General features: G+C 36.0%; 1 protein-coding gene across 4 annotated transcripts in view; it reads right to left on the reverse strand.

The window, feature by feature from the left end:
• The window catches only part of whrna (whirlin a), a 189986-nt gene that overhangs the window by 91450 nt on the left and 72014 nt on the right, over positions 1–26522 (reverse strand). For all 4 annotated transcript variants that reach the window (XM_087300944.1, XM_087300942.1, XM_087300943.1 and 1 more), the window contains exon 3: positions 12908–13129. In XM_087300944.1, coding sequence (XP_087157070.1) covers positions 12908–13129 — 222 coding nt within the window. The remainder of the gene's footprint in view (positions 1–12907; positions 13130–26522) is intronic.

Here is a 26522-nt window from a genome sequence, read left to right on the forward strand (position 1 = left end):
ACAGCTGCTGGTAGCCCATGCACAAACTGGGGAACACATAAAATCCTACATTTTGAAAATAAACATACATGTGAAGTTAATAAAGATAAATTGGCCATTTCAATAAAACATAGCCTATTTGTACTTAAGTAAACATAAATAAACCATCGTAATTATCTCCGTGCTGAAAAAATGCGAGACTGTAGTCCAGGGCTATTCAATTAGCGGCTCGCGGGCCGAACCCAGCCGCCGAAGCAATTTGTTCTGGCCCTCCAAATAGTATGACCAAGACATAGAAATAAATTTAGTTCAGTCGAAAAACGGCCGCTATAGCTATGAAGTGTTGTGCGTCTGTTCAATTCAGTATGAGCTGCAGAGGCTGCGCAGGGCGTGAGTCACCAAAAGCGAGTGGTGTGGACAGCCGAAAACATTTGGATGTTTTGTAGAAAATGCCTTTTGTACAATGCACTGCAATCATTAATAGGGATGCAAGGATTTGCTGATTTCACTATTAACTGCGCTTTAATTTGTCACAGTTAATTAATCATAAAGGCTTCTCTAAGCCACATTTCTGTTGCACGGAAAAGTTATGGCAAGTGGCCAACTGTGCACTAGTTTAAAGTTCCAAGTATGTACACCGAGGCTTATACGCACGCACACCAGATTAACTATAGCAGCGGCCATTCCCATATCATGTCTTTTCCGCTTGCAAGTTTGTTATTTCTAATGTAAGAATTAATTTATGCGCGCACAAGCGGAGCAACGCGCTTGCCTCTCTCCGGGCGCACACAGTAGACAACATTTCACGGTAAGAGTTGTGCGTGCCTTTCAGTGCAATGTCAATCGCCCCCTAACTTTGGAGCATAGTGATTGGATATTTACTCGGATATTTACGAGTTTCCGTATCTCAGCTCATGGACTTACAGTCACACACAGTCAATTCGGGGAGATATAAAACGCACATAAATAATTTAAACGCAAAACCGAGAAAACCGCAATTCACAAGCGCGTATTGAACGGTGGAGGTTGTATTTAATGGTTCAATATTATATTGAGAACTGTGGCATCCCTAGTTTCTATTATATTATAGTTTCTGTGCAGAAATAAAATTAATGCCCAATGTCCTCTGTCATTAAATGTGTTTGCAACTCTTTGAACTAAGAATAGTTTTAATCATTTTTAACAATAATTTTTTTTACCATTATGCAACTGAATGCTTAATTACCATTTGTTTATGTGCTCAACTTTCCCTTCTTTGAAATTCACACTGCACAATTACCACGATTATCTCAAATAACTGAAACATGTCAATTAATCTATAATTTAGATGGGTATACCTGCGGGGAAAAGTGGTGTCATTATATTATCACATCTAAAAAAAAACTGTCTGTGCTCCATGTCTGTGTTTGTTTTGACATTTATATAATTAAATGAGATGGAGACTTTCCGAAGTGTGCCTGGAGTGTCTGAACACTTCACACAGGCTTTCTGAAACATGACAAGGAAATTAAAACATTTCCCACCTACAAATTCACCTCTCAAATTCAGAGCAGCCTTTGCCATGTCCTACAACTATAATTCTTTCCTCTAACAACCTATGTGCCTTGGCAAAGGACAGTTATGCTGAAGCAGCAGAAGGACTAATGTGACTCCACAACCTTTGCACAAAAGCAACAATAGTGCTGTGATTAGAATGCATCACGGAAAGCCCGCCGAGCCAATCAGCCGGGGTCACCATAGGCAGATCAATGTGGCAGCTTCAGCTTATCCAAACACAGCACCCACCAAAAAAAAAGCATCTGTTGCCCGCCAGCTGTTTAAATGTTATTACCAACCATCCAAAAGGTCAAGGTGGCGTGAGTCCATTCTGTTGTTTTCTGTGTGTCATTGATTATGATGGTACATATCTATAAATGTACATTCAATGCACACTAGATGAACACAAATTGCATAATTTCACACATTACTGTATAAAAAAAAGAAAAGAAAAAAAAAACATTTCCATCTGCTGTAAACATGTTGATTATTAAACATCCTTGCTGATATCATTTGCAGATGATCTATATTGCCTTTGAACAAGAATAACGTCCACACAACAGACTTTAATGTTCCTTGATATCACAATCTTGGAGTGACTCAAAATATATAGACTTCAAAGTTGAAATAATATTCACATCCTCATGAACTAAAGCAAACCTATTAAGAATGGGGATTTACTGAATATACATCATTCGTCGGCATTAAACATCAAAGTTAAACAATGTGTTTTTTTTTTACCAAGCAACATTAATGTTGTTTATAAGGTAAAGGATACATTTAAAGCTTCTGCTCTATTCTATTAAAACAAAAAACAAATAACTAAAAAACTAAACAACATCAAATAAAACTAAACATAAAACTAAACATAAAACCAAACAAACAAACAAAACAACATAAAACAAAGCAAAACATAAAATTAAACACAAAACAATTAAACATGAAATTAAATTCTCAGAAATAAAGGTTTAAAAGCTGTCTCTAGGACAATACCCTTTTGAATGGTACTCTTTATGCTTAAAGGGCACATGCTAGTACCTAAAAAGTACAAAAAAGTACCTTTAGAAACAAGGTACCAAAAAAAAAAACAAGAAACGACAAATCAGGAAACAAAACAAGAAACGAGACAAAACTAGAAACAAAACAAAACAAGAAACAAGACAAAATTAGAAACAATACAAAACAAGAAACAAGACAAAACAAAAAACAAGCCAAAACAAAACAAGAAACAAAACAAGAAACAAGACAAACCAAGAAGCATAACAAAACAAGAAACGATACAAAACTAGAAACAAAACAAAACAAGAAACAAGACAAAACAAAACAAATCAAGAAACAAGACAAAACAGAACAAAAAATAAAAGAAGAAAAAAGACAAAACAAGAAACAAAGCAAGAAAAGACAAGAAATAAGACAAGACAAAACAAAACAAGAAACAAAACAAAACAAAACCATACAAGACAAGACACGAAACAAGTCAAAACTAAGCGAAACGAAACGAGACAAAGCAAGACAAAACAAAACAAAACTACAAACAAGACAAAACTAAGAAACTAAACAAAACAAGAAATGAGACAAAACAAGAAACGAGACAAAACAAAGCAAGACAAGAAAATAAATGAGACAAGACAAAACAAGAAAAGAAATGAGACGAGACAAAACAAAACAAGAAACGAGACAAAACAAGACAACAAATGAGACTAGACAAAACAAGATAAAATAAAACAAGACAAGAAACGATGAAACTAAACAAGACAAGACAGGACAAAACAAAATTAAAAACAAATAACAGAAACATTTGCATGAACACATTATGAAATCGATGTGCTAGTCTGAAATGTTAAAGTGGTGTAAGGCTGAACAGTATTTTGTGTGTGTGTCATTGTTTATAATGCTACACATTTATGAATGTCTTGCCCATGAATGGTTACTAGTATGTATTTATTTTTTATTCTTCTTTTGAGAAGGCTTTCTATGCAACTTTCTTTTCGGTGCCCGGGAATTTGTCAGAATTAGCCTGCAAATTGCTTTGCCACGATGTAAGACTGAGCAAGCAGGGTAGTAAATCGAGGGAGATTTCTGCTGCGCTGTGCAGTACTGATGAAGTCGGTGCGCTACGCTTCTGCACTCGCTCTCAAGGGCCGCGGGGCCCGAAAAAGAGAACGTGCTCTCCAATGGCCTTGGCAGATTTACACCTGGATGCACAGCTCATAAAACTCTCCCTATAATCACATTTAACAAATTCTGACGTGGAGATGAGAAAACAAGAAGTTATAGAGGGTGCGGAATAACTTGGGGAGCTTTGTTTTTAATATCTAATATTGAGAAATGCTTTTTGAACACGAGTATTAGAGTGATTTTTATTGTGATTTGGGAAGATAAATGGCACATATTTAATACAGTTTTGAGATTTACTCCATCAGTTTTCTTAAAGTATTGGCTTGAATGAAGTTTAACTGCAGTAATGCCAAAATCTCAAAATGGCAGAGATTTGGATACACAGTTTGTTCCTTTCATAAAATAATGACAACAGTAATAAATAGGTTATTTCATTTTTTTAAACGCACTAAAGAGCAACAGTATTTACATGTTAATATATGCACAAAATTAAAGTACAAAGTAACCTTAAATGTAAAAAAAGCTCACATATAGGAAAAACACAAGTATCAGATCAGGACATGGTATCAGCAGAATAAAAACAATTAGTTGGATCAGATCATGGTTTTAAAAAATTCATTCTACAGTAGTATTTTTTTTTTTTTACTGTATTTTAAACATTTGGCAAAAAATTTTAAATGGAGCATTCTTAACATATTGTTTTTTCCTTGTGGACATCAGGTGACAACTGGACAGTATAAACAGTATCTTAAGAGTTTATTGTTTTAAAAGACGAATACATTGAGCTTAATTTCTTTTAAAACATCTGTTTATTACTTTTTGCTGCTTGTTCAAACTACATTTTTAAATGAGTTGAAACAACACAATTCTTAAGTTTTTTAGGGGGACAACTTTATTTTTAGTGTTCAATCCACTTAAATTTGTAAAAAAAAAACAAAAAAAAAACAGTTAACTTAATTGATTTGTTTTGGGACAACATGAAGGAATTGTGTGGAACCCTACATTTTACAGTGAACACTGACAGTGACATTTTATCCAAGGAGATACATAACAATCAGCAAAATTAGTCTTAGAGGCTGTAAACATAACATTTTAATACTAAAATTGGAAAGTTTTGAGCTGAACTTGATGCGATCATGCAACGTTATAGCAAATATGAGTATATATATTTTTAAAAAGAAGCAACCATCAGTGAAACAGAGACATCCTGGGAAAACAGCTGCTCAAGTTAATGCGTAATTTTACATTTAAAATATTTAAATATTTAAGTATAATAAAATAAGTAATGTAATGTGTGATGTTTATACATTTTTTCTAAACTTTTACACACGTTTATCAGTTTTAATAGATTTAACAGTGCACTTGTGTGTCTGCCTTTTTTTCTTGCTCAAGTGATAGAGTTTGATATAACACAATTTTTAGAAAGATTAATAATCCCATTAATCTAGTTACAGTACAAGTCGAAGGTCAAAGAATTTAAGCTAATTATTTATTGATCTGAGTGTGACTAAAAGGTAGGCAATAACTATGTTTCCATCCAAATATATTACATAAATTTATGTGCAAAACTGGAATATTTTATAAACGATGCGAATAAAGCAGCGTTGCCATCTAACGAGTCAATAGAACAAAATCGTCACTTCCTGATTAACTGGCGCCAAATATCAACAGTAAAAACAGAATTTACAGTGGTAGAAGAAGCTGTGTCAATTATTTATTTAATAAATGTACTTGCGCCTTAGAAGACAATGAACACGTGGGGGCGTTTGAAGCCATGAGACGCGGAGACTCTTGACATGCTCCAGATGCTCGGAGGTAATTATATACACTAATACTGAAACAGTTAAGGCAGTTTAGAATCACTAAAACAACATTTAAGACGTGTTACAGTGTGCTCAGCCTGCTGGTTTGTCCATTCATACCCATTTTCATCATCATATGATGACCTTTTTTCAATGTACATTCTGTAATTTGTTCAGTAAGTGTTTACATCGTAGTTTATGCACATATTTTCTATTGAATAAAAGTTTATCCTGCTCAATTATGCGTGTGTTTTTTATGCATATTTTCAAAAGTTAAGTGCATCATGATGTTTCCATCAATCGTTTTTATGCACATATCCAAAATGAGCATTAAAATAGGTGGGTGGAAGCGTAAGGCTAAGGCGAGAAATACCGCTTCGTCTTTTAAAAAGGGGTGGAGACCGACAGAAACTCTGAGTTTGGAGAATAAAACCTGCTCCTGACCAGGTTAGGTTCACAGAGTAAGTTACCACAGTAACTGACTCTGAGTTAAAGTTACCTCTCTTTTAGAAACAGGCTTGACTTACCCTGCTTTCTAGAGTTTAACAAACCTGCCATTTTGAAACGGAAAACCCAGAGTTTCTCTCATTTCAGGGTTAAAATACTCTGAGTTTTCACTTAACTTTCTTTCTGAAACAGGCCCCCGGCGTATGTAATACAGCATATGGGGGTCATTATGACAACTTTTCAAGAAAAATTTACATTTTTGATATTGGCATGTCCACACATGTTGAAGTATTGTTGTGTTATGTAAACCACAGACAATGTTTTTCGTATAAATAGTGAAAAAAGCATGGCTTCAGATTGATGTTGTGCTCCAATGTCAAGGGACATTGCAATTTTTTGGAAATGAAAATCGGGTTGATGTCGACTCAACGTCAGGCTAATATCAATGTCCAATGTCAGACAGACAATGCATTTTGATTACTTTCCAATGCAACCTAAAAACAACAAAATTTCAACGTCAATTCATATCATTATTGGACGTCAAAATAAAATTGTCCTAAAATACCGGTGACCTAAATCTAACCTAATATAAATGTAATATGATGTGTGTCTCTGCTGGGGCTCTAAACTACACTGGCAGGTAAAACTTAATTTAAAATTCTACACTGTTAACCTGTACTGTATACCAGTGGTCCTCAACCCCGGGTACCAGTCTGTGGATCAATTGGTACCTGGCCCCACAAGAAATCATTAGTTATTTCTGTTTTAGTTACTATTTGAGTCTGAACAATCTTTTATTTTTAGAAATAAACGTATTCTCTCAGTTACATTTTGGTTGCCTGATCACCAAGCAGCAAAATGAGTAAGAAACAGACATCTCTGAAATGTTTCCTTGCGAAGAGGAAGAGACCCAGTAAAAGACCCACAAACTGAAAAGTAATGGATCCACAAACCATTTATCAACAAATCAGGTAAATCTAGCGAATCTGTGCAAGTTGATCAAGTGCTAAAGATCGCAAATGACAGCTGCCGTTCACATATTGCATCTTTTTCGTGTGCAAGCTTGTTATTTCTAATAAAAGAGTGATGTGTTGGAGCAATGCTTTCCAGGCACACCCAGTTGAATACATCTTCAGAATGATGTGAGTGTACCGTGAGTTACGTGACAAGAAATGACCGATCAGCTTTATATTTTATATGGAATTTACACATTTCGGTAGACTAACTATTTAAGACAAACACTGCAGTGCTTTTTCATTTTCTTAATAAATAAAACTTGCTTTAGAGTTGCAACAATGTTTTGTCAGCTTGTCATCCACTGAGAAAACATTTGATGGTCCCCTAGCACTAGCACTCCCTCATTCCCACAGAGGCTGCGGTAAAACTGTCAAGCTACGACCGGTCCTCTGTGGTAAAAAGGTTGGGAACCACTGCTGTATACCATAAAATGATAAGGGATACTTGTCACAGCTGTAAACACAATGGCTGTCTCTTTACAATGACATTCTATGCAGAATGTTAAAGTTTTTACCACACACGTCTCCCGGAAATCTTCTAGAATTTAACAATGGTTGAAATACTTCCAATTTTGTGTGGTATTTTCATGCCATATGTGGCAGACATTTATACATGTACAGACACACACAAATCCCTGTGAGTTTAACTACAGTAATTATAGCACACATGAGAATACAACAAATGATAGAGGTCAGAAATAGCAGTAAAACTAATTTGGGAAAGCCTCTTAATTTTTAAAACGAGCCAAAACGGACAATGTACAATGATGGATTGTTTCATTTGTTGGACGAATGCTGTGTGTTCACAGCTCCTTAAGCGAATAACAACGTGCAAACAAAACATTTTTCCCCCTCACCCTTCACTGATTTATATATTTAATTCACATTGTTTAAAATTCAAAACTAAGCACCTGTGTACAACTGCAGACATTTTAGTTTGGTTCAGGTCTGACGGAGACTGAGTAACTGTGGAAGAGACTCTCGTATTTGCTTCCTCTTAATACATATTCAATAACAGCCTGATAAAAAAAGACACCTAAACCCCAAAACACTAATCCGTCGGTTTTGGATTTGGCTTCTAATAGACAGTATTGTTCTAAATGGAAATGCATCGGCATCGAGAGTTTATCAGCCGAATGCACATTGCGTAAGCTCACCAGAAAGACTTCTGTAAAATGCAAATGGACTATTTCGCAAAAGCACACACACATCTTGATGCAGTTCTAATCAAATCAGGTCAGCACAAAGCGCTTATCAGAAGTGAATAAAAACATCCCAGGTGAACCATTTAGGAAACCCGGTCTTAAAGCGCTACTGTCCATTAGCTAGCGTAGCAGATCGCAGATAGTTAGCCCAGAGTGTGTGACAGCAGATAAATGATGACTCATAGATAAAAGGGCAGCAGTCCAACTGCACTTCAGTGTCATTGAGGTTGTCATCGGATGCCACAAACATGAAAAAGAGCTTTGGTTTACGAAAATTACAGCATAAACATAATTTCATTCTTCATGTGCACCTCCCTTACGCACGAGTGAAAAATCATTTCCATGCTCAATCTTACAGCAGTGGAGCACTTAAAATGACAAGCATTTATTGAAGCCACCGAGCTGTAAATACATGCAACATTCGAGCAAACTTCTCTTTACAGTACATTCTGCTTTGGAGTTGGAATGAAGGTTTATTTGTATTCTTAAAGGTGAAGAGTGAAGGATTGACACAAACTTGGTATTGCAGTCCAAGTTAAACATTTTCAAGAGGTGCTTTTTTATTACCTGCTATGACTGGATGCAGTCTTGGGTTGCCAGATTGATGACACAAACAGCAGCGAGTGTGCCTGATGAGCCAATGTTTGTGTTTGGAATATTTGCTGATTATAAACCACCAGATGTGGATTGTTGTAACTCTGTATCTGCGTTTCGTTTCAGAGACTGCTACTTTTTGTCTGCGCCCACGTATGTTAAGGAAGCCTTCATGACTGAAAAGAAATACCCAGTGTTTTCTACCAAGCCAACCTAGGGTGCTGATATATAATTGGGTAAACTGGCAGAGTTACTCAGACCAAAACAAAGACAGACATTCCAACACGAATCACACAGGCTGCGTCCAAAATCGCTTACTTCCATACTACATAGTATGCTAAAAACAATATGCAAGCCAAGTAGTATGTCTGAATTCATAGAATACGAAAACAGTATCCGAGAAGGTGAGATTCTGAAGTGCATATCCAATGAACACTATCCCATTATGCCACGTGAGAGAATTCATGAATGGGAATGAAACGACAACTGTTGCTGGTAGGTCAAGTGATAATGACAAATGGTGGATGTAGTATATCCGAATTCCATTCATACTGCATGGATTCAGCAAGACCAAAATTTATTCCCACCACTGCTACATCATAACGTCTCGATCAACACCTTTTAATCGCTCTAAAAAGTATAAAAATTGAAGTAAATTACACTAGAGCAAACTTTTCGGTAATCATAGTAGTGCTGTGCATTATTTGTTTAACCCTTTAAGGTGACATGCTGACTGACCTACATGTACAGGGCTGGGCGATGCATGAGGCCAGCAAACACGATGTAGCTTTCAGTTATGATGAACACAGTTTCCATAATTATTTATGGCCGCTTTACTTTATTTCAGGACGCATTAATGCCATTCAGTAGGTCTATTGAATACACTCAGAAATATTTGTAGCAAATATAATAAATGTTGAAGACATACTCGTTACATAAACGCACTAAATTGCACTTCAGCAGCATTTATTTGAAGGCATGCAAGAAGTTTTGTGCACAAACAGAGGAAATCGGAGATTCGCATGCTTGTATTGACCTCATTCATCAATGCAGAAGTGCACTCGTTTTTGTGATTGTTTTAGAACTTCAGATTCAGTTGTCTATGGGAGAAATAAACTAGGAATTATAAACAGCAGAAACAGTAAAACTACTTGCTCTACAAACAAGTGTGTCCATGACTATGCAAAGCATAATCATATATTTAGAATATATCAGTTTGCAACATCAAGCAGCAGAACAAGCCGTTTTTAACCTCTAAAAATGAATAGAAGTGAGTAAGACCAGAAGTGTCAAGCTAAAAAGATTCAAATGGCTGCGCCCGTTTGTATGTGAAGAATAAGGTGAATTACATGAATGCGATTTCAACTTGTAATACTGCGCTCACAACATTTGGCATTAAAGAGCCCATATTATGGGTTTTTGAAAATTCCCCTCCATGTAGTGTGTAACACAGCTCTAAGTGAAGTGAAGTATCCAGCTAAGGCTTAAATCTGTAAGAATACAGTGTTTAAAACTGTTGATTCATCTATAAAAGAGTCGAATCATAGTGCTTCAAACGAGTCGCCTTGATACCGACTCATTAGGTGTTTCGCCATGACGTACGAACGAAACAAAGTTTTTCACGTGCACGCGCAAACCCGGGAGATTTCAAACCTGAGGCCCCGCCCTCTGACGCAGTAACCCAGACACACACACACACACACCCACAAACACACGCACACCCACAAACACACGCACACAAACATGCCGGTCGATTGAAGTCACACTGCAGATGGATATTATATTGAGTCTCTACCCAAAGATGAAACATCAGCATTATAACCAAGCAGTTGGAAACTTCTGGAAGCTACATGCTACAAAGAATACTTCATCTGAGTTTGTTAAAGGAAGGATCAGTAAAGAGTAACTGATGGACGTCAGGATGGGTTTCTTCCTACATTTCTCAAGTGTAAGTACGTGCGGTTAAAGTTGTTGCCTCGTTTACTCTAGCTTGCAAATGTATTTAGTTGTGATTTGTTACTTGTAACCGCGTGTACTGTATCAGGTTAACTGGATATATTATCTTATCGCGTGCAAAGTCACGTTAAAAACGCGAAGCGTGCTGTTTGTTTATGGAGCTCCGTGCTAGAGTTCTGCTCCCCCGATTTATTCGGAAATGTATTCCCGCGCCGCAGAAATCTGGCGCGGGGAGAGAGAGAGAGAGAGAGAGAGAGAGAGAGCGAGAGAGAGAGCGAACGAACGAACGAGCTTTGTGTACTTTGTGCTGTGTGTGTGTTTTTATACTGACAGCTTGGCTGTCTGGACTGTATACTGGGTGATATTTGGTTGTGTTCTCCGCTCTAGCGGGACCGGGCGCGGCGGGCAGAAAACGGAGCGGGTTCTCAGGCTAAAACCTGGCGGGTGCGGGCTGAAGCGGGAGCGTTGTCATCCGGAGGTGTGTGTGTGTTTTTGTGTGTGTGTGGTATGGCGAGTACACGACTGTCTCCTTCGTTCGGTTATCCGTGGCACTATCCACTCGCCATAGTGTGGCAGCTAAAGTCCACGCCTACACTATCGAGCGTGTATGAACTGTGATTACTTTTTAAATTGCTGATTAGCTATTGGCCATTTCCCTCTCTGACTGAAGGCAGTCGACCAATCGCGACAGACTGTCATCGGTCCAATCAGCGCAGATTAGCTTCGCGCTAAGGAGGGGTTTGGGAACAAATGAATCACTGGACGATTCATACAGGAGTCGCTGGGATAATTAGGTAAAAATAAATGCAGATTATAAGACCATGAAAGTGTTTTTTGACCTTGCATGCATATTAGACTGTTGTTGGAGACCCTTACAACCAAGATATGACCTTATTTCATGTATAATATGGGCTCTTTAAAATAATGCCATAGGTAGTTGGAAGATCTGTGTAAAAGGCCTGCCACCACAGCTGGAAAAAATCCTAGAGGAAACACTTTACTATTCGCATTCATACTCAAGCATGTACTTTTTGTACTTTTCAGTAGTTAATTCAAATGTAATACATACTTTAGTAAGAGAATTCGGACGCAGCCAGATTTTTAGAAGAGAATAGTATTGTATACTAATTGCTAAAAGTTTAGCATTGTTTTTCAGATAATCAGCTATGTTTATTAAGCATGTTTCTTTAATTGTATGGTATTTTTCATGCTTTAGAAAAGTCAAAAACATACACACAACACCTTAAAGGACAGAAACAAAGCCACTTTGGAAACCGGAAACTACTCCAACATCATTCATTCCATTCATTTTCTTGTCAGCTTAGTCCCTTTATTAATCCGGGGTCGCCACAGCGGAATGAACCGCCAACTTATCCAGCAAGTTTTTACGCAGCGGATGCCCTTCCAGCCGCAAACCATCTCTGGGAAACATCCACATTCACACACACACTCATACACGACGGAAAATTTTGCTTACCCAATTCACCAATTCTTTGGACTGTGGGGGAAACCGGAGCACCCGGAGGAAACCCACGCGAAGGCAGGGAGAACATGCAAACTTCACACAGAAACGCCAACTGAGCCAAGGTTCGAACCTGCAACCAAGCAACCTTCTTGCTGTAAGGCGACAGCACTACCTACTGCGCCACTGCCTAACAAGTATATATTCAACAAATTGTGTTAATTTATTTTAAAAGAAATGAATCATTTCAACAGAAATCAATCTTTTTAAAGAATACCCAAATATTCAGACATAAAAGGTGGAGTCCACAGTGCAAATTTTGAAGCTTAGAACACTGCATGATGTGCACACACACATCACGAGTGAGTTTATGTAAACATGTTTGCTCAACTTCATAGCTGAACAATAATGATGTTATTGTAGCAGAGGCCAGTTAGTGAAGTGCTGTGCATGTAAACCTCACTCTCTGACCTCCGGGAGTGAGGTTTAGGGGGGTGAGTGTAGCAGAGGCCAGTTAGTGAAGTGCTGTGCCACCTTGTTAGAGGATGCAGAAGGTCGTCGGTTTGATACCAGCTCGGAGCAGGTTGGGTGGTGTAAGACCAGCGGGGTTACACTATGACTCTAAACATTACAGTGTGAGGACAGTAGTGTAATAAATATGACATAATTGACTTTTTAGCCATATCAAACAGTAGTCACAATGTGTAAATTTTACCCACTGATTATTTTATCTATACAGTTCAACAACCCCTGGAGGCACTATAGAAGTGTGCGTTTGTATGTGTATGTTACCTTCTTCTCATCTCCATCCTGCAGTAGCTGCATGTGACTGCGGCCCTGACTGTTGGACCTGCGCAGGGTGGCACTGCGATGCTCCGCCAGCAGGTCGGGTGGAGGAGACACACTGCGCCCCTGAGGATCCACCCAGGTGTAGACGTGATTGGTGACATAACCGCCTGGTATCCTGCCCACAGAACGCACCGACATGCAGAGCTTTTTGCTGCCTTTCAGCACCTGTGGCAGAAAGAGAAAGAGCTGCAATCAGTCCAGCGTGTCCGCTAAGCGATAAAAGGCTGCGCCGGTTATGTGAATGTCAATATATTCATGCGAAAAAGCTAACATTTCCACTCCATATGATAAAGAGCTCTGTCAACATTCATGGCTGCACACAAACACACATGGTGTCTACATAAAATAAAAATCCCTAGAAGCTGAAGCTTATTTAGATTAAAGCAATAAAAAGATTAATACACTGAGGATATATATATATATATATATATATATATATATATATATATATATATATATATATATATATATATATATATATATATATATATATATATATATATATAAATTTTATATAATTTATATTTATATTGTTACAATAATAAATAAAATGATACAATTATAACATATAATTTTATTAGAAAATATTATTATTTAACTATAATTTTTTTTAAAAAAACTAATAATATATGTATAAATAAATAAATAAATATGGCGTAAATAATTAATACATAAGTAAATAAATTATAAAAATATAAATAAATTATAAATAGGTAAATTAATAAATAAATATATAAGTAATTAAATACATTTTAAATATATAAATCATTAAATAAATTATGAACAATACAATAATATATAAAATACTACAATTGTTACAATTATTATGATATTAATTAATATTTGTATTTTTTATTATTAAATATAATTATTTAAATATAAACAAATATTTAAAATGATGAATATATAAATAAATTATAAATATATAAATTAAATTATAAACATATAAATAATTAAATAAATTATAATAAAAAAATTGTAAATGAAGAAATAAACAGGTAAATAAATAAATGTGTAAATAAACAGATAAATGTGCAAATAAACAGTCAAAAACTGTAAAATAAATAAATAAATAAATACAAACAAACAAACAAACAAACAAACAAACAAACAAACAAACAAACAAACGAATGATTGAAAGATGAATGGGTAAATGCAAATGAACAGAAAATGGGTAAATACATAATTGTGCAAATCAATTAATAAGTAATTCAATAAAAGGGGTAAATGGAAAAATATTAACATGTGAAAAAAAGTAATGGATTACGTTATAAATTAGTAAGAAAGACAAATTGATACAGTGGATAATAATTAAATAAATACAATAACAGATATGCAAACACAAACAAATAAATGAAATAAACAAATGAATGAAAAAATGAATGAATGAATGAACAAACAAACGAATGAATAAATGAATGAATGAATGAATGAATGAATGCTTCTTCGATTAGGTTAGTCTAAACCACATGGTCAGATCCCTGCTCAGAAACACACAATACAGCAGAACATGTTGATGAGATAAAAGTCCCAGTGGTGTTTGCCTCATTGGCCTCTGATGGTCTGCAATGTTGACTATCACTCCACAGATCAAGTGTAGACCAACCAGCTCTGCGGGACGCCTCCAAGTCAGCTGAGTGTGAAATGACATCTCTTTTCTTCAAACACACACACATACACAGAGATACACTAAGCTGGCTTTACACACACACACACACCAATGCAACTGCACAATGTCTTATTAGACTGAACTCACAGAACTTCCTGTTCTTCACAGTATCTACTTCCAATGCAGCTCAGACTCCCTCGCAATGTACTGCAGAAACGGTTCGAGAGTTTGTGTCCGCAGGCGAGAGCTGTTGCATATCTCTGACCTAGTTTTGCTGAGCGTTTATTGAGTTATTTGAGTGGCAAAAAAAATAAAATATGGCAGTCCAGATCTGAAGTGTAGCAAAATAAAACTGCTTATTTGTGAGCCGTTTCCCTCAGATGCAAATAAACACCAGTGGTGCTTCGGTAATCCCTGAAAATGATTCAAAGCCTAAAGTTTGGATTTATTCTTCAGTTAATCTGCTCCGTGAGCATGTGGTTTTTTGGGTTCTTGTTGATTGGGATTAGCCTCGGTTGTTTAATTGGGTGACTAGTTGTTTTATGGGGAACAAATTAAATCCAAATGCTTGGGAATGAACAAAACATTTTAAATAGAAAGGGGAAAAAGGGGAAAGATAAAAAAACAATACAAAACATCTGTTATTGGGCATCACGGTAGCGCAGTGGGTAGCACGACAGCAATAAGGTCACTGATTCGAACCTCAGCTGGGTCAGCTGGCATTTCTGTTTGGAGTTTGCATGTTCTCCTCGTGTTGGCGTGGGTTTCCTCCGGGTTCTCCAGTTTCCACCACAATACAAAGACATGCGGTACAGGTGAATTGGATAAGCTAAATTGTCTGTAGTGTATGTGTGTGAATGAGTGTGTATAGATCTTTCCCAGTGATGGGTTGCAGCTGGAAGGGCATCTGTTCATTCTGCTGTGGTGACCCCAGACTAATAAAGAGACTAAGCCGAAAAGAAAATGAATGAATATCTGTTCATTAACAGTTTCCATGTGTTTTCTGCTTATTTCCGGTTAGGAACTGCATTATGGGTTGTTGATTTCTGCTGTGTCGAATCTTTTTGATGTTGAATATGTAACTCAATAGTTTACTCAAACGCCCTCCACAGTCACCAGAACTCAAACCAATAGAGCATAAAGATTCGCATCATGAATGCGCAGCCGACAAATCTGCAGCAACTGCGTGATGCTATCATGGCAATATGGACCAAAATCTTTGAGAAATATTTCCAGTACCTTGTTGAATCTATACCATGAAGGATTGAGGCAGTTCTGAAGGAAAAAGGGGTCCAATCCAGTACTAGTAAGGTGTACCTAATAAAGTGAATGTATAGGAAAAGAGTCTGTAAAATACCAGAAAATGTTCTGGCAGTTTATTGCAAGGTTTTAGTACCTTAATATATTCAACACCAATCCAGACGATATTTCACTTTACACTCTTAAAAATGTTAATAAAAGTAGCTTTTTCAAACTTTTCAAGGTTAAAAAGTTGTTGGAAGAAATATCAAGATCACATAATGCAATTCAGAAGCATAAACAAATGTAGGAGGAAAAAAACAAATGTGTACTTGTTAAAGGGACAGTTTACTAAAAATGTTTAATGTTGTTCCAAACCTGTATGACTTTCTTTCTTATGTTGATCACACAAAAATTAACAAATTTTATTGATTTCTAATGAACTTATAATAAATGCAGACTTTTGAGCTTTTAAAAAAGACAAAAATAAAATAAAATTAAATAAATATTATCATGATGCAAGCATCAAGAGTTGTCCAAATGTTCTCATTAAAATATGGGGTTGATAAATGGTACATTTTCAACAGTTTTTTGAAAGAAGTCTCTTATGCTTACCAAGTGTGCCTATATTTAATCAAACATTTTAATATTTTAAGAATTAATATCTAAAACAATACAGGGCTCCAATTTTCTCATGGACACCAAATTCAAGGACTTTTTGTGATTCACACCCCCAACAGTATACTGTATAGCATCTGTGTGTGTGTGTGTGTGTGTGTGTGTGTGTGTGTGTGTGTGTGTGTGTGTATATATATATATATATATATATATATATATATATATATATATATATATATATATATATATATATATATATATATATATATATATATATATACATATACATATATATTTATACAACAGTTTTGTCTGGTTCTCGAATCTGATTGGCTGATAGCCGTGATATATTTAAGTAATATCAGCACCCGTACAGCCTCTTTACCTTTTGTGTATTACTCCGCCCACACACAGCCAGCAAAAGCAGACACTACAAATCTAAAGTTTAAAGGATGCTTGCTCAGCTGTTTAACTATTAGCTTATGATTTGAATCCAACGCGGAAGAAAGTAGTTCCTCATACAAAAGGGTTTTTAAGACTCTCCATGTTTGATTTTGTTTTTATATACACAATTATGCTGTCAAACTGTTGTATAAACGCATAATCATAAATTGTCATAGATTCAACAAGGTACCTGAAATATTCCTCAGAGATTTTGGTCCATATTAACATGATTGTATTTTACAGTTACTGCACACTTTTCTGCTGCACATCCATGATGTGAATCTCCCATTCCATCACTTGTCAAAGGTGCTCTATTGGATTAAGATTTGGTGACTGGGGAACCCGGTGTGGTCTTCTGCTGCTGTAGCCCATCTGCTTCAAGGTTCGACATGTTGTGTGTTCAGAGATGCTTTTCTGCATACCTTAGTATGTAGTATGTCTGTCTATCAGCTCAAACCAGTCTGGCCATTCTCCTCTGACAGCAACAAGTGCGCCCACAGAACTGCCACTCACTGGATATTTTTTATCTTTTTCGGACCAATTTCTGTGAACCCTAGAGATGGTTGTGCATCAAAATTCCAGTAGATCAGTAGTTTCTGAAATAGTCAGACCAGCCTGTTTGGCACCATAAATCATGCCACGTTCAAATTCACTTACATTACCTTTCTTCCCCATTCTAATGCTCGTTTTGAACTGCAGCAGAACGTCTTGACCATGCCTACATGTCTAAATGCATTGAGTTGCAGCCATGTGATTGGCTGCTTGAAAATTTGCGAACAATTGGATAGGTGTACCTAATAAAGCGGCCAGTGAGTGTTTGTTTATTTTTAAGTATTTTCCAGGCCTAGAAATCATGTCTTAAATTCAAGTATTTTCAGGAACTTTAAAGAAACACGGGAATCCTGATAATACCAAATTATTACTTTTGTCTTTAGAGCCATGATCCGGCAGTGTCTGATTTGGTCTTTTAAAACAAATAGTCATGCTGTTATAACAGGTAGTCAACCTGCCATAAGAAAAAACAAAACAAAAAAAAAACACTTAAATTCTCTTTTCATGACATAAAATAAAAATTTTTTTGTAAGAACTCATAAGTATGAAAATATGGAGTCAACATAATAAAGCCATACTGGTTCAGAACAAAATAAGAGTGAGATATTTTCCTTTTTGGGTAGATCTACTGCTTTAAGAGACTGGAGGAGAAGATAAAAAAGCAGCTTTGTCCCTGCTGTGAATACTAACAAATAAAAGAGCGCCTCGCAGGGAGATTCTTAATGCACCATCGCTGCTCTAAAGTGCTGACTGTGACACTGTCTGATGGACTGTGTCAACAAATGAGTGGAGCAATGGAAAACTGTTGGGTGAGAAAGAGAGATGGAGACGAAGAGATGGAGGACAACAGCAAACAGACAGCTTATCATATTCCACACCTGCGCACGATATGCTACAATGTCACCTTAGGAAAGCCAATAATGCCAATAATGTGGGGAGAAAAAAGAATTGATAGCCCCAAGCAAAAGTGAAAGGACATGATGAAAGAACATTTTATGCTGGCAGAAAGAGAATGGAAATGGCAGTTTTATCTCATCTAGAAGACTTGAAATGTTCCTATTATGCTGTTTTAAAGGTTCCTAATTTTGCTTTGTAAGTCTCCTACTTTAAGTTTACATCCTTTCAAGGTTAAAAGGTTATTATTCTCATAATATGAACTGCAGTATCAGCACTTCTCTCACTTTTCTCTGTCTCACACATTTCATACAGTGTCTAAAATGGTTTGTTCAAGGATCCAGCCTCTTGAAATCCCGCCTTTACGACTGTCTGCTCTGCCCTGATTGGTCAGATAGCCAACTAATTAATGACCGAGTCTGTATTACATTGAGGAGAATCGCTTTATTTAAGGTGAATAAAATCCCCTACTTACTGAAATTCAGCATTAACTCAGCCGCAGCCACACACCTGACGTGTGTGTGTGTGTGTGGGGGTGTGTGTGTGTGTGTGTCTAGTTGAGATGAGGGAAAGCACGCAGTGGACCGAACCACTCTGAGGAAGGGAAGGGGGAACTTGACTGTTTCTAAATGCATTTTAAATGATAAATGCGGTTTTCTTTCTAATTAGACAATTATTTTAGCTATATATACACATATATTTTTCACAATTGAGAGTTTTTATTTTTAACAATTAATTTTTTTTGGGGGGGGACAACCCTCGGATGGGAGGGGACATGCACCATTTATTTGGTGTTATGCAAAGAACTGCACGAAAATAATCCTTTGCTTATGGTTAATATGTGCTTGTAAATATCATTAGTGTGAAAAGAAAGTTTTTGCCATCACACTTCTACATCTAGAAACTGCAGTAAAGTATAAGTGCGTTTTAATGGTATCACAAAAATTATAGACGTTTTTCCAATGAGCCCGTGTTGGATACTTCTATTCGTGACACAACGAGGACATATACATGAACACCAAGATTCAGCTAATTCTCAAAAATTTGATTATTGAAAACACTGCTCATCTTGAATTACATGCAAACCTAAAAGCCAGCAATGTAAGCTAATCATGTTTAGAAGACTGATTCATAAATAAATCAGTTTAATTTAGTAATGCTAATATGTAATAATTTGCTCTGGGAAATGTAAGACTCAAATATGATTCTCTCAAAATGCTGCAGTTGGACTGTTGAACTTCTACTGCACAACATGAAAACACATTTGTATATTTTTTGGGTCAAAAAACCATCTGAGTTTATGTCAGACTAATATATCCTCCTCCCTTCCTGTAAACTGGATACACCTAAATCTGCAGTAAGGGTGAGTTGCTATCACAAATTACATATGTGCATTTCGATAAACCGACAGAAAGTGGGTTAATGTGTTTACTTGCCTGCTGAAATCAGCGTCACAGAAAAATAAGTAGTTTTGTCAATCAGTTAATACTTTGGCAGTTTATCACTTTCCTACGATAAAGAAAAACGAGTTGGTGCATTTACATGACCACCCATTGTCAGATTATAATGAATCATAAGACTACGTGCATGTGAACACACTTAGATATCTGAAACTTTGCAGACCTTTTCTATTCACAATCAGCTGCGTAAAACACACTACACGAAAGGTCATTTCTGATAAAATATAATTAAACTACAATAAGAGTTTGACTTCCACTCTACTGCAATATTTCAGAAGTGGTGCATTAAATTAAGACCATGCATTAAGAAAGACTAAAAAGGTCACACTTTACAATAAGGTTTCATTAGTTAATCATAGTTATTGTATCTACTAAAATTAAGAATGGATAGTAAATGTACAGCATTTTTAATCAGATTTTAACAATTACTAATTCATTATTCATAGCCGTTATTACTCGATTGAATGGGCGTTAACAGTGGTTTATGACTGTTATTGAACAGCTGATTGATATGGGCCAGGAGGGGCCTTCTACACCTACTAGTAGGTTCAGAAGGCTCTTATCATCCATCCATCAATTAATTTACGTCTACCCCTACCCAACCGTCACAGTTATGTAAAAACAGAGTTTTCTGGCGTCTGCTCTACTAGTATAGCTGATTAACCATGATAATTATTTATATTATTTATTAAATTTCCCATTAATTGTATTTTATAAACGTCTACCCCAAACCTAAACCCAACTGTCACAGTAATGTAAAAACAGATCTGGATCTGGCGTCTTCTATATTAGTATAGCTGATTAACCATGTTGATGATAACAGCCTTCTGAGCCAACCAATAGGTGCAGTAGACCCCTACTGGCCCATATCTAGCAGCTGATAACCACTGATGATACCCATTCAATAGAGTAATAACATTCAAAGCGGGTGTTGTTCAAATCAACATGGAGTTAACAAACTATGAACTTATAACTAATGTTATATAACTAATATGCTAATGTAAACTAATGTTCACAAAGATGAATAAATATAAATGAATTAAAAAAAATTGTTTGTCCATGTTTTTTTTTTTTTTACTAACATTAACTAATACAACCATATTATAAATTGTTAAAAGTTCTTCCTTAGATTTACCCATACCTGTCAGCATTGGTATGTAAAAATAAGGGATATGCCCACCTTAATAAGGGATATTCCTTTTGATTCCATTAAATAACAGAGGTGTCACTTTAAAAATGCACACATCTAACATTATAATGAAAGCATTAGATTGCTTCAAATAGCTTCAGATCACTTCAAATTGCATGTAACGTAACAGAATCCGTTTGGGAAACAGCATCTATTTATCACTATGGAGCGCGTCGGCTGACAGTCACGCACCGCTATGTGACTGTTTTGAGGATTGCATAAGAGGAACGATGGCACCTGTAATGAATAAGAACCAAATCCTTACGTTTTTCTATTTTTTTACAAAGTGTTTTCATGCCTAAATAAAACAAAATCACTGAATAGACTCACATTTAAGAGTGAGGAGAATTCCCTGCTGGTACGGCGGTATGGGCTGCGTATAGGAAGGATTGGCTCTTTAATTTCATTATCACCCTTCAGAGAAAGACTGAAAATATGAGAGAAATACGGGAAAATACCTTTATGGGATGATAGCAGGATAGAACTGTAAAATAAAGAAGAATCCTGGGAAAAACAGGAGGGTTGACAGGTGTGGATTTACTATGTTCTGTCTATCTTTCTCTCTATGGTGAATCTCATACTGCCTATAATATTACCTATACATAATGTATGTAATACATTTACATTTACATTTAGGTCTGGACTCTGTGGAGGCCATTTCATGACTGTCCTATAGTTTTATCAGCTGTTTTTCTCTTCAAGTATGATTTTATTACATTAGCAGTGTGTTTTGAGAACATTATCATGCGGAAAAATACTATAACCACAAACTATTACAAATTAGGTGCTTTCTAGTAGAAATTACATGACAAATTAAAACCTGAGTCCATTTTGATGAAAAATGTGCATTATTTGTCATGGTTCTTGTATAAGATTTAAATTTAAGATATTTAAATTAAAGATTTCTTAACTTTTTTGTGTAATTTTTGAAGGCAGCACAGTAAAATTGTAAAAATAGAATAAACCTCATATTCAAGCACTTTTAAGGACCTGTTTTTAAGTACTTTCCAGGCCTTGATTTATGTGTTAAATTCAAGTATTTTTAAATACTTTCAAGAAGCGTGGGAACCCTTATAATACCAAATTATTACTTTAGTCTTCAGTGCCATGGTCCTGCAGTGTCTGATTTGGTGTTTTAAAACAAACAGTCATGCTGTTATGACTGGTAGTCAACCTGCCCCAAGAAAAAAAGATAAAAAAAATGTCTTAAAATATATAATTTTTTTAAGAAGCCATAAGTCTGAGGAGTTCAAGACAAACATGGAGCCAACATAATTAAGCCATACTGCTTCCGAACAAATTAAGAGTGAGATATTTCATCCTGCCAATAATATTGCCTATATATACTGTACATAACATTCTGGTCTGGACTCTGTGGAGGCCATTTCATGACTGTCCTAGTTTCATCAGCTGTTTTTCTCTATAAGATTCCATTAAATTAGCAGTGTGTTTTGGGATCATTATCATGCTGAAAAATACAACTATTACAAATTAGGTGCTTTCTAGTAGGAATTACATGACCATTTAAAACCTGTCAAATTAAAAACCTGAATCCATTTTGATGACACGTTGACTGTAAAGGCCTTGAACCCTTAAAGCTAATTGTTCCATACTTTTTAGATGTGTGCCTGATGGCCTTACCAATTCACATGTAAACCACATACACACACATACACTCAACCAGACCTGCAGCACATTCTGTTTATTTACTATCATTTCCATTGGGACCAATAAAGCAACTGAGGCGGAATGAGAAATCAAGTCGTAAACGGTGCATGTTAGAGAGTGCGATGCTCGGTGTGCAGTGACCAGCTGGCTCCGATACTGGAGCAAACCGAAAAAGCATACATAAACAGACAATCTGTGATTGTTGCTTCGAATTAGCATAACAAAAAGGGGCCAATTAGATGATCACAAAGGGTAATTGGCTCTGGTTAGCAGTGTCGTGTGCTCTGAATGCGTTTATGAGATTACGCCGACGAGCTTGGAAGACATTAGCATGTGATTGAGCGATTCTGGATTGAAACCAGGAGGACAATGAATAAAAAATATTTCAGAGACAGAGCAGTACAATTACATGGATTGGAGTCCATTTTTGTGCTGACATATAGCCATATTTCGTGTAGATGTTCAGTAGTAATTTGTGCCTTTTCGTGACAACAGTTATAGGGGGTTTTAAAGGGATAGTTACGCCAAAAATTAGGTCAATTCACTCATCCTCAACTTATTCCGAGCCTAATAGCTTTTGTTTCTTTTTTTTTGCTAAACACAAAGATATATATATATATATATATATATATATATATATATATATATATATATATATATATATATATATATATATATATATATATATATATATATAAACTGGTAGCATTTTTTTTTCCAGTCTTAAAAATACAGTATGTTTTGTGTTCAGTATAAAACTCATAAATGTTTTAAAGAACTTTAAAGTGAGTAAACATTGAGTTAAGGCCTGTAAGACACTTTTCACTTGCGCTTTTTAACACTCTCAGAAATAAAGGTACAAGAGCTGTCACTATGGTGGTACCTTTTTAAAAGCTACACACTTGTACCTAAAGGATCCGTATTAATACCTCAAGGGTACACATTAGTACCTAAAAAGTACAAAAGTGTACCTCCTAAAATGTTTAGGTACAAATATATGCTTTTGAGGTACCAATATGGACCCTTTAAGTACAAATGTGTATCATTTTAAAAGGTGCCACGAGGGTTGGGTATTGTTTGGGGTTATTTCGATACTGGTGCTAATTCGATACTTTTAAAATGGTACCGGTGGCAAAACAGTGCCTTAACTGATACTTTTGAGCCACAAAATTATGGTGGATGACTCTAGAAAAATCTTTTAACAGAACAATTTAACTAAAGTTTAAAGTAAACATCAATTCATATTATATATATATATATATATATATATATATATATATATATATATATATATATATATATATATATATATATATATTTGAATGGCATTAATATATTTCCTTTGATCATTTGTTGGTTAGCATGAATTTTAGGTTTGCATTATGAAATTACATTAGCCTACTACTAACCTATGGAAAGGCTGTCATCAAAACACTGAACTCCTTTTTTTCACCCAACCTTAGGTACCACCCCAGTGACAGCTCTTGTACCTTTATTTCCGAGACCGAACAATCTAACTAAACAAAGTGCGCCAATGTGATCATGCACAACAATGTGCAAAATGGCAGTCATAAAACTGTCATTTTTAACAAACGCCTCAGCCTTTTTTTTTTTTTTTGACGCACCATGTCAAAAACCGCTCCACCAATAAGATTGGCACTTATGTTCATATTCCTGGAGTGGCTGAAGTTATAATAAACCGGATTGGAGGTGCTCAATCGGAAAACAGTCGAGTCAAGCATAGTTTCACTTTCATTCAATGAAGATGATGATGCACTGAGACTAAATGAAGTGGAGCTGATTTTTCATTGGGGTCTGAACACAAAGAGCTGTAAGATAAGTGCAACAGCAACTACAAAAATGTCAGTAAGCGTTTGTTATTATAAAGAGTTGGACTTGATGGGGAGTTTCAATTCACTCTTCTTTTATGACTTGCAAGTTCATTAAGCGCCATCTAACATCAGGCTGAGATTTTGCATGTTCACTCTGCTCAACCTCTGAGAGTTGTAGTTGAGCAAGCTATAGAAAAGTGATCTCCACCGCAGAAGATCACAACAGAAATACATTAAAAACATAAATATTTTGACCTTGTTCAATTTCTTTTCTTTTCATTTATGCATTCATTTATCTTCAGCTTAGTCACTTTATTCATCAAGGGTCTATCAACTGACCCAGCCGGGACTCCAACCAGCGACGTTCTTGCTGTGAGGCAACATTGCTGACCACTGAGCCACTGTGTCACATTATTTTCTTTTTATTTTCATTTAAATATATTTTAAATCTACAAATGTGAAGGCAAAGCTGCTAATTTCAGTATCCATTACTCTGCAGTGACACATCTTCATATTAATATGCAAATGAAGTCTTATAAAATTATTACAAAAATGATTAGCAAATATTACATTCAGATGGTACTGTAAATGCGAATTCAATCATTCAACAACTGAACAACTGCAAAGCGAAGACAATTCTGTATTCATGTTGTAATAAAAATGAAGCTGTAAAATAATGTTAATGGTTGCCACGATGATTTCATTTATAAAAGCTAAACCGTAGAGTTTCTTTGGCTGAGAGAGGGATCCACAAAGACACTTAAAGCTGCTCTTTTGTTGACAACAGCCGGTTTGTATGCACTTCTCATTACAAGTTTGGAAAGATGTTTGCCGCATGTTCCATTCCCAAAAGCATGTAAACATTCCAAGCTCACCAGATGCAGAGATGACATTTGTTTGGATCAGATTTTACTGAGAACTGAGCTGCTCTGGGACAACACTGGATCTCAAAGCTTGAACATAACAAAACACACAGCAGCACTTCACACAGCAAGTGTCTTGTTTATTTTCAAGGGGAGACATGTGGAACGTGGCAAAGCACTGGCTTACGTGGGCACAGCTCTTTCTTCATGTATTTATATAATAAAATTACAGCCTTTGTGATTTGATAACTATACTAAGCCACATCATAATCGTGGTTTAATTTCAACTAATCCTGCAGTCCTACAGGAATGTATTAAAAAATGATGAGAAACATTAAGTGGAGCATCTGAAACAGATTTGCTGCAAGCTGTACTTAACTTCAGGCTAATGTTTTGAGTCTTCTAAATATGCAACTAAACAATGCTGGAGAAAGTAAAATTCAAATGCATATTTATGCAGTAGGGGTGTAAATATATGCAGACTTTTGAAAATGAGGGAGTGGCTGCGCAAATTCGCTACCTGATTGGTTGATATGTATCATTCTGTTCCTACATCAACCACAGCTTATATGACCAATACTCTGATTTTGGTTTCATCTCTGTAAATAAATTTGCTCTCTGTCCTGTATTAGTGACCCGTGATGGTGGAGGGTGGCATATAGGGAGGCAGGGGCTCAGTGAGGGGGCTTAGTTGGTGATGAGGGGATGGGAGGAAGGTACCTCAGTTCGCTATTGGAGTATGGCAGCATCAGAAATCAGCTACTACTCAGTAGGTACTGCATTTGAATTTGAACTTACTACTCGACTGTTAGTGTGAAGTATGTTAGTGTGAATGTAAGTAGTATGAATGGAACTCGGACAGACTACATTCACCATTTTGTCATGATCACATGACCTATCCGCATCAGTTGCAGTGCTTAAATCCCATTCATGAATTCTCTCATGGTGCATCATGGAATAGCTCAGCATGCACCAGATGTGCACTTCAGAATTTCGCTGAAAGTAGTAGGTTATCGTACTTCTCATTCTATGAATTCTAACTATATAGTATGGAAGTATACAATTTCGGATGCAGCCTATGAGTTTTATTTCTTTTTTTGGTTTGATTTGAATATTGTTACACCCCTAATGTGCACACATACAGTACTGTGCAAAAGTCTTAAGCCCCAGTTACATTTGTTGTTTTAGTG

Source organism: Danio rerio, chromosome 21 (assembly GCF_052040795.2).
Source record: "Danio rerio strain M-AB ecotype USA chromosome 21, GRCz13ab, whole genome shotgun sequence".
NCBI classification, from domain to species: domain Eukaryota; kingdom Metazoa; phylum Chordata; class Actinopteri; order Cypriniformes; family Danionidae; genus Danio; species Danio rerio.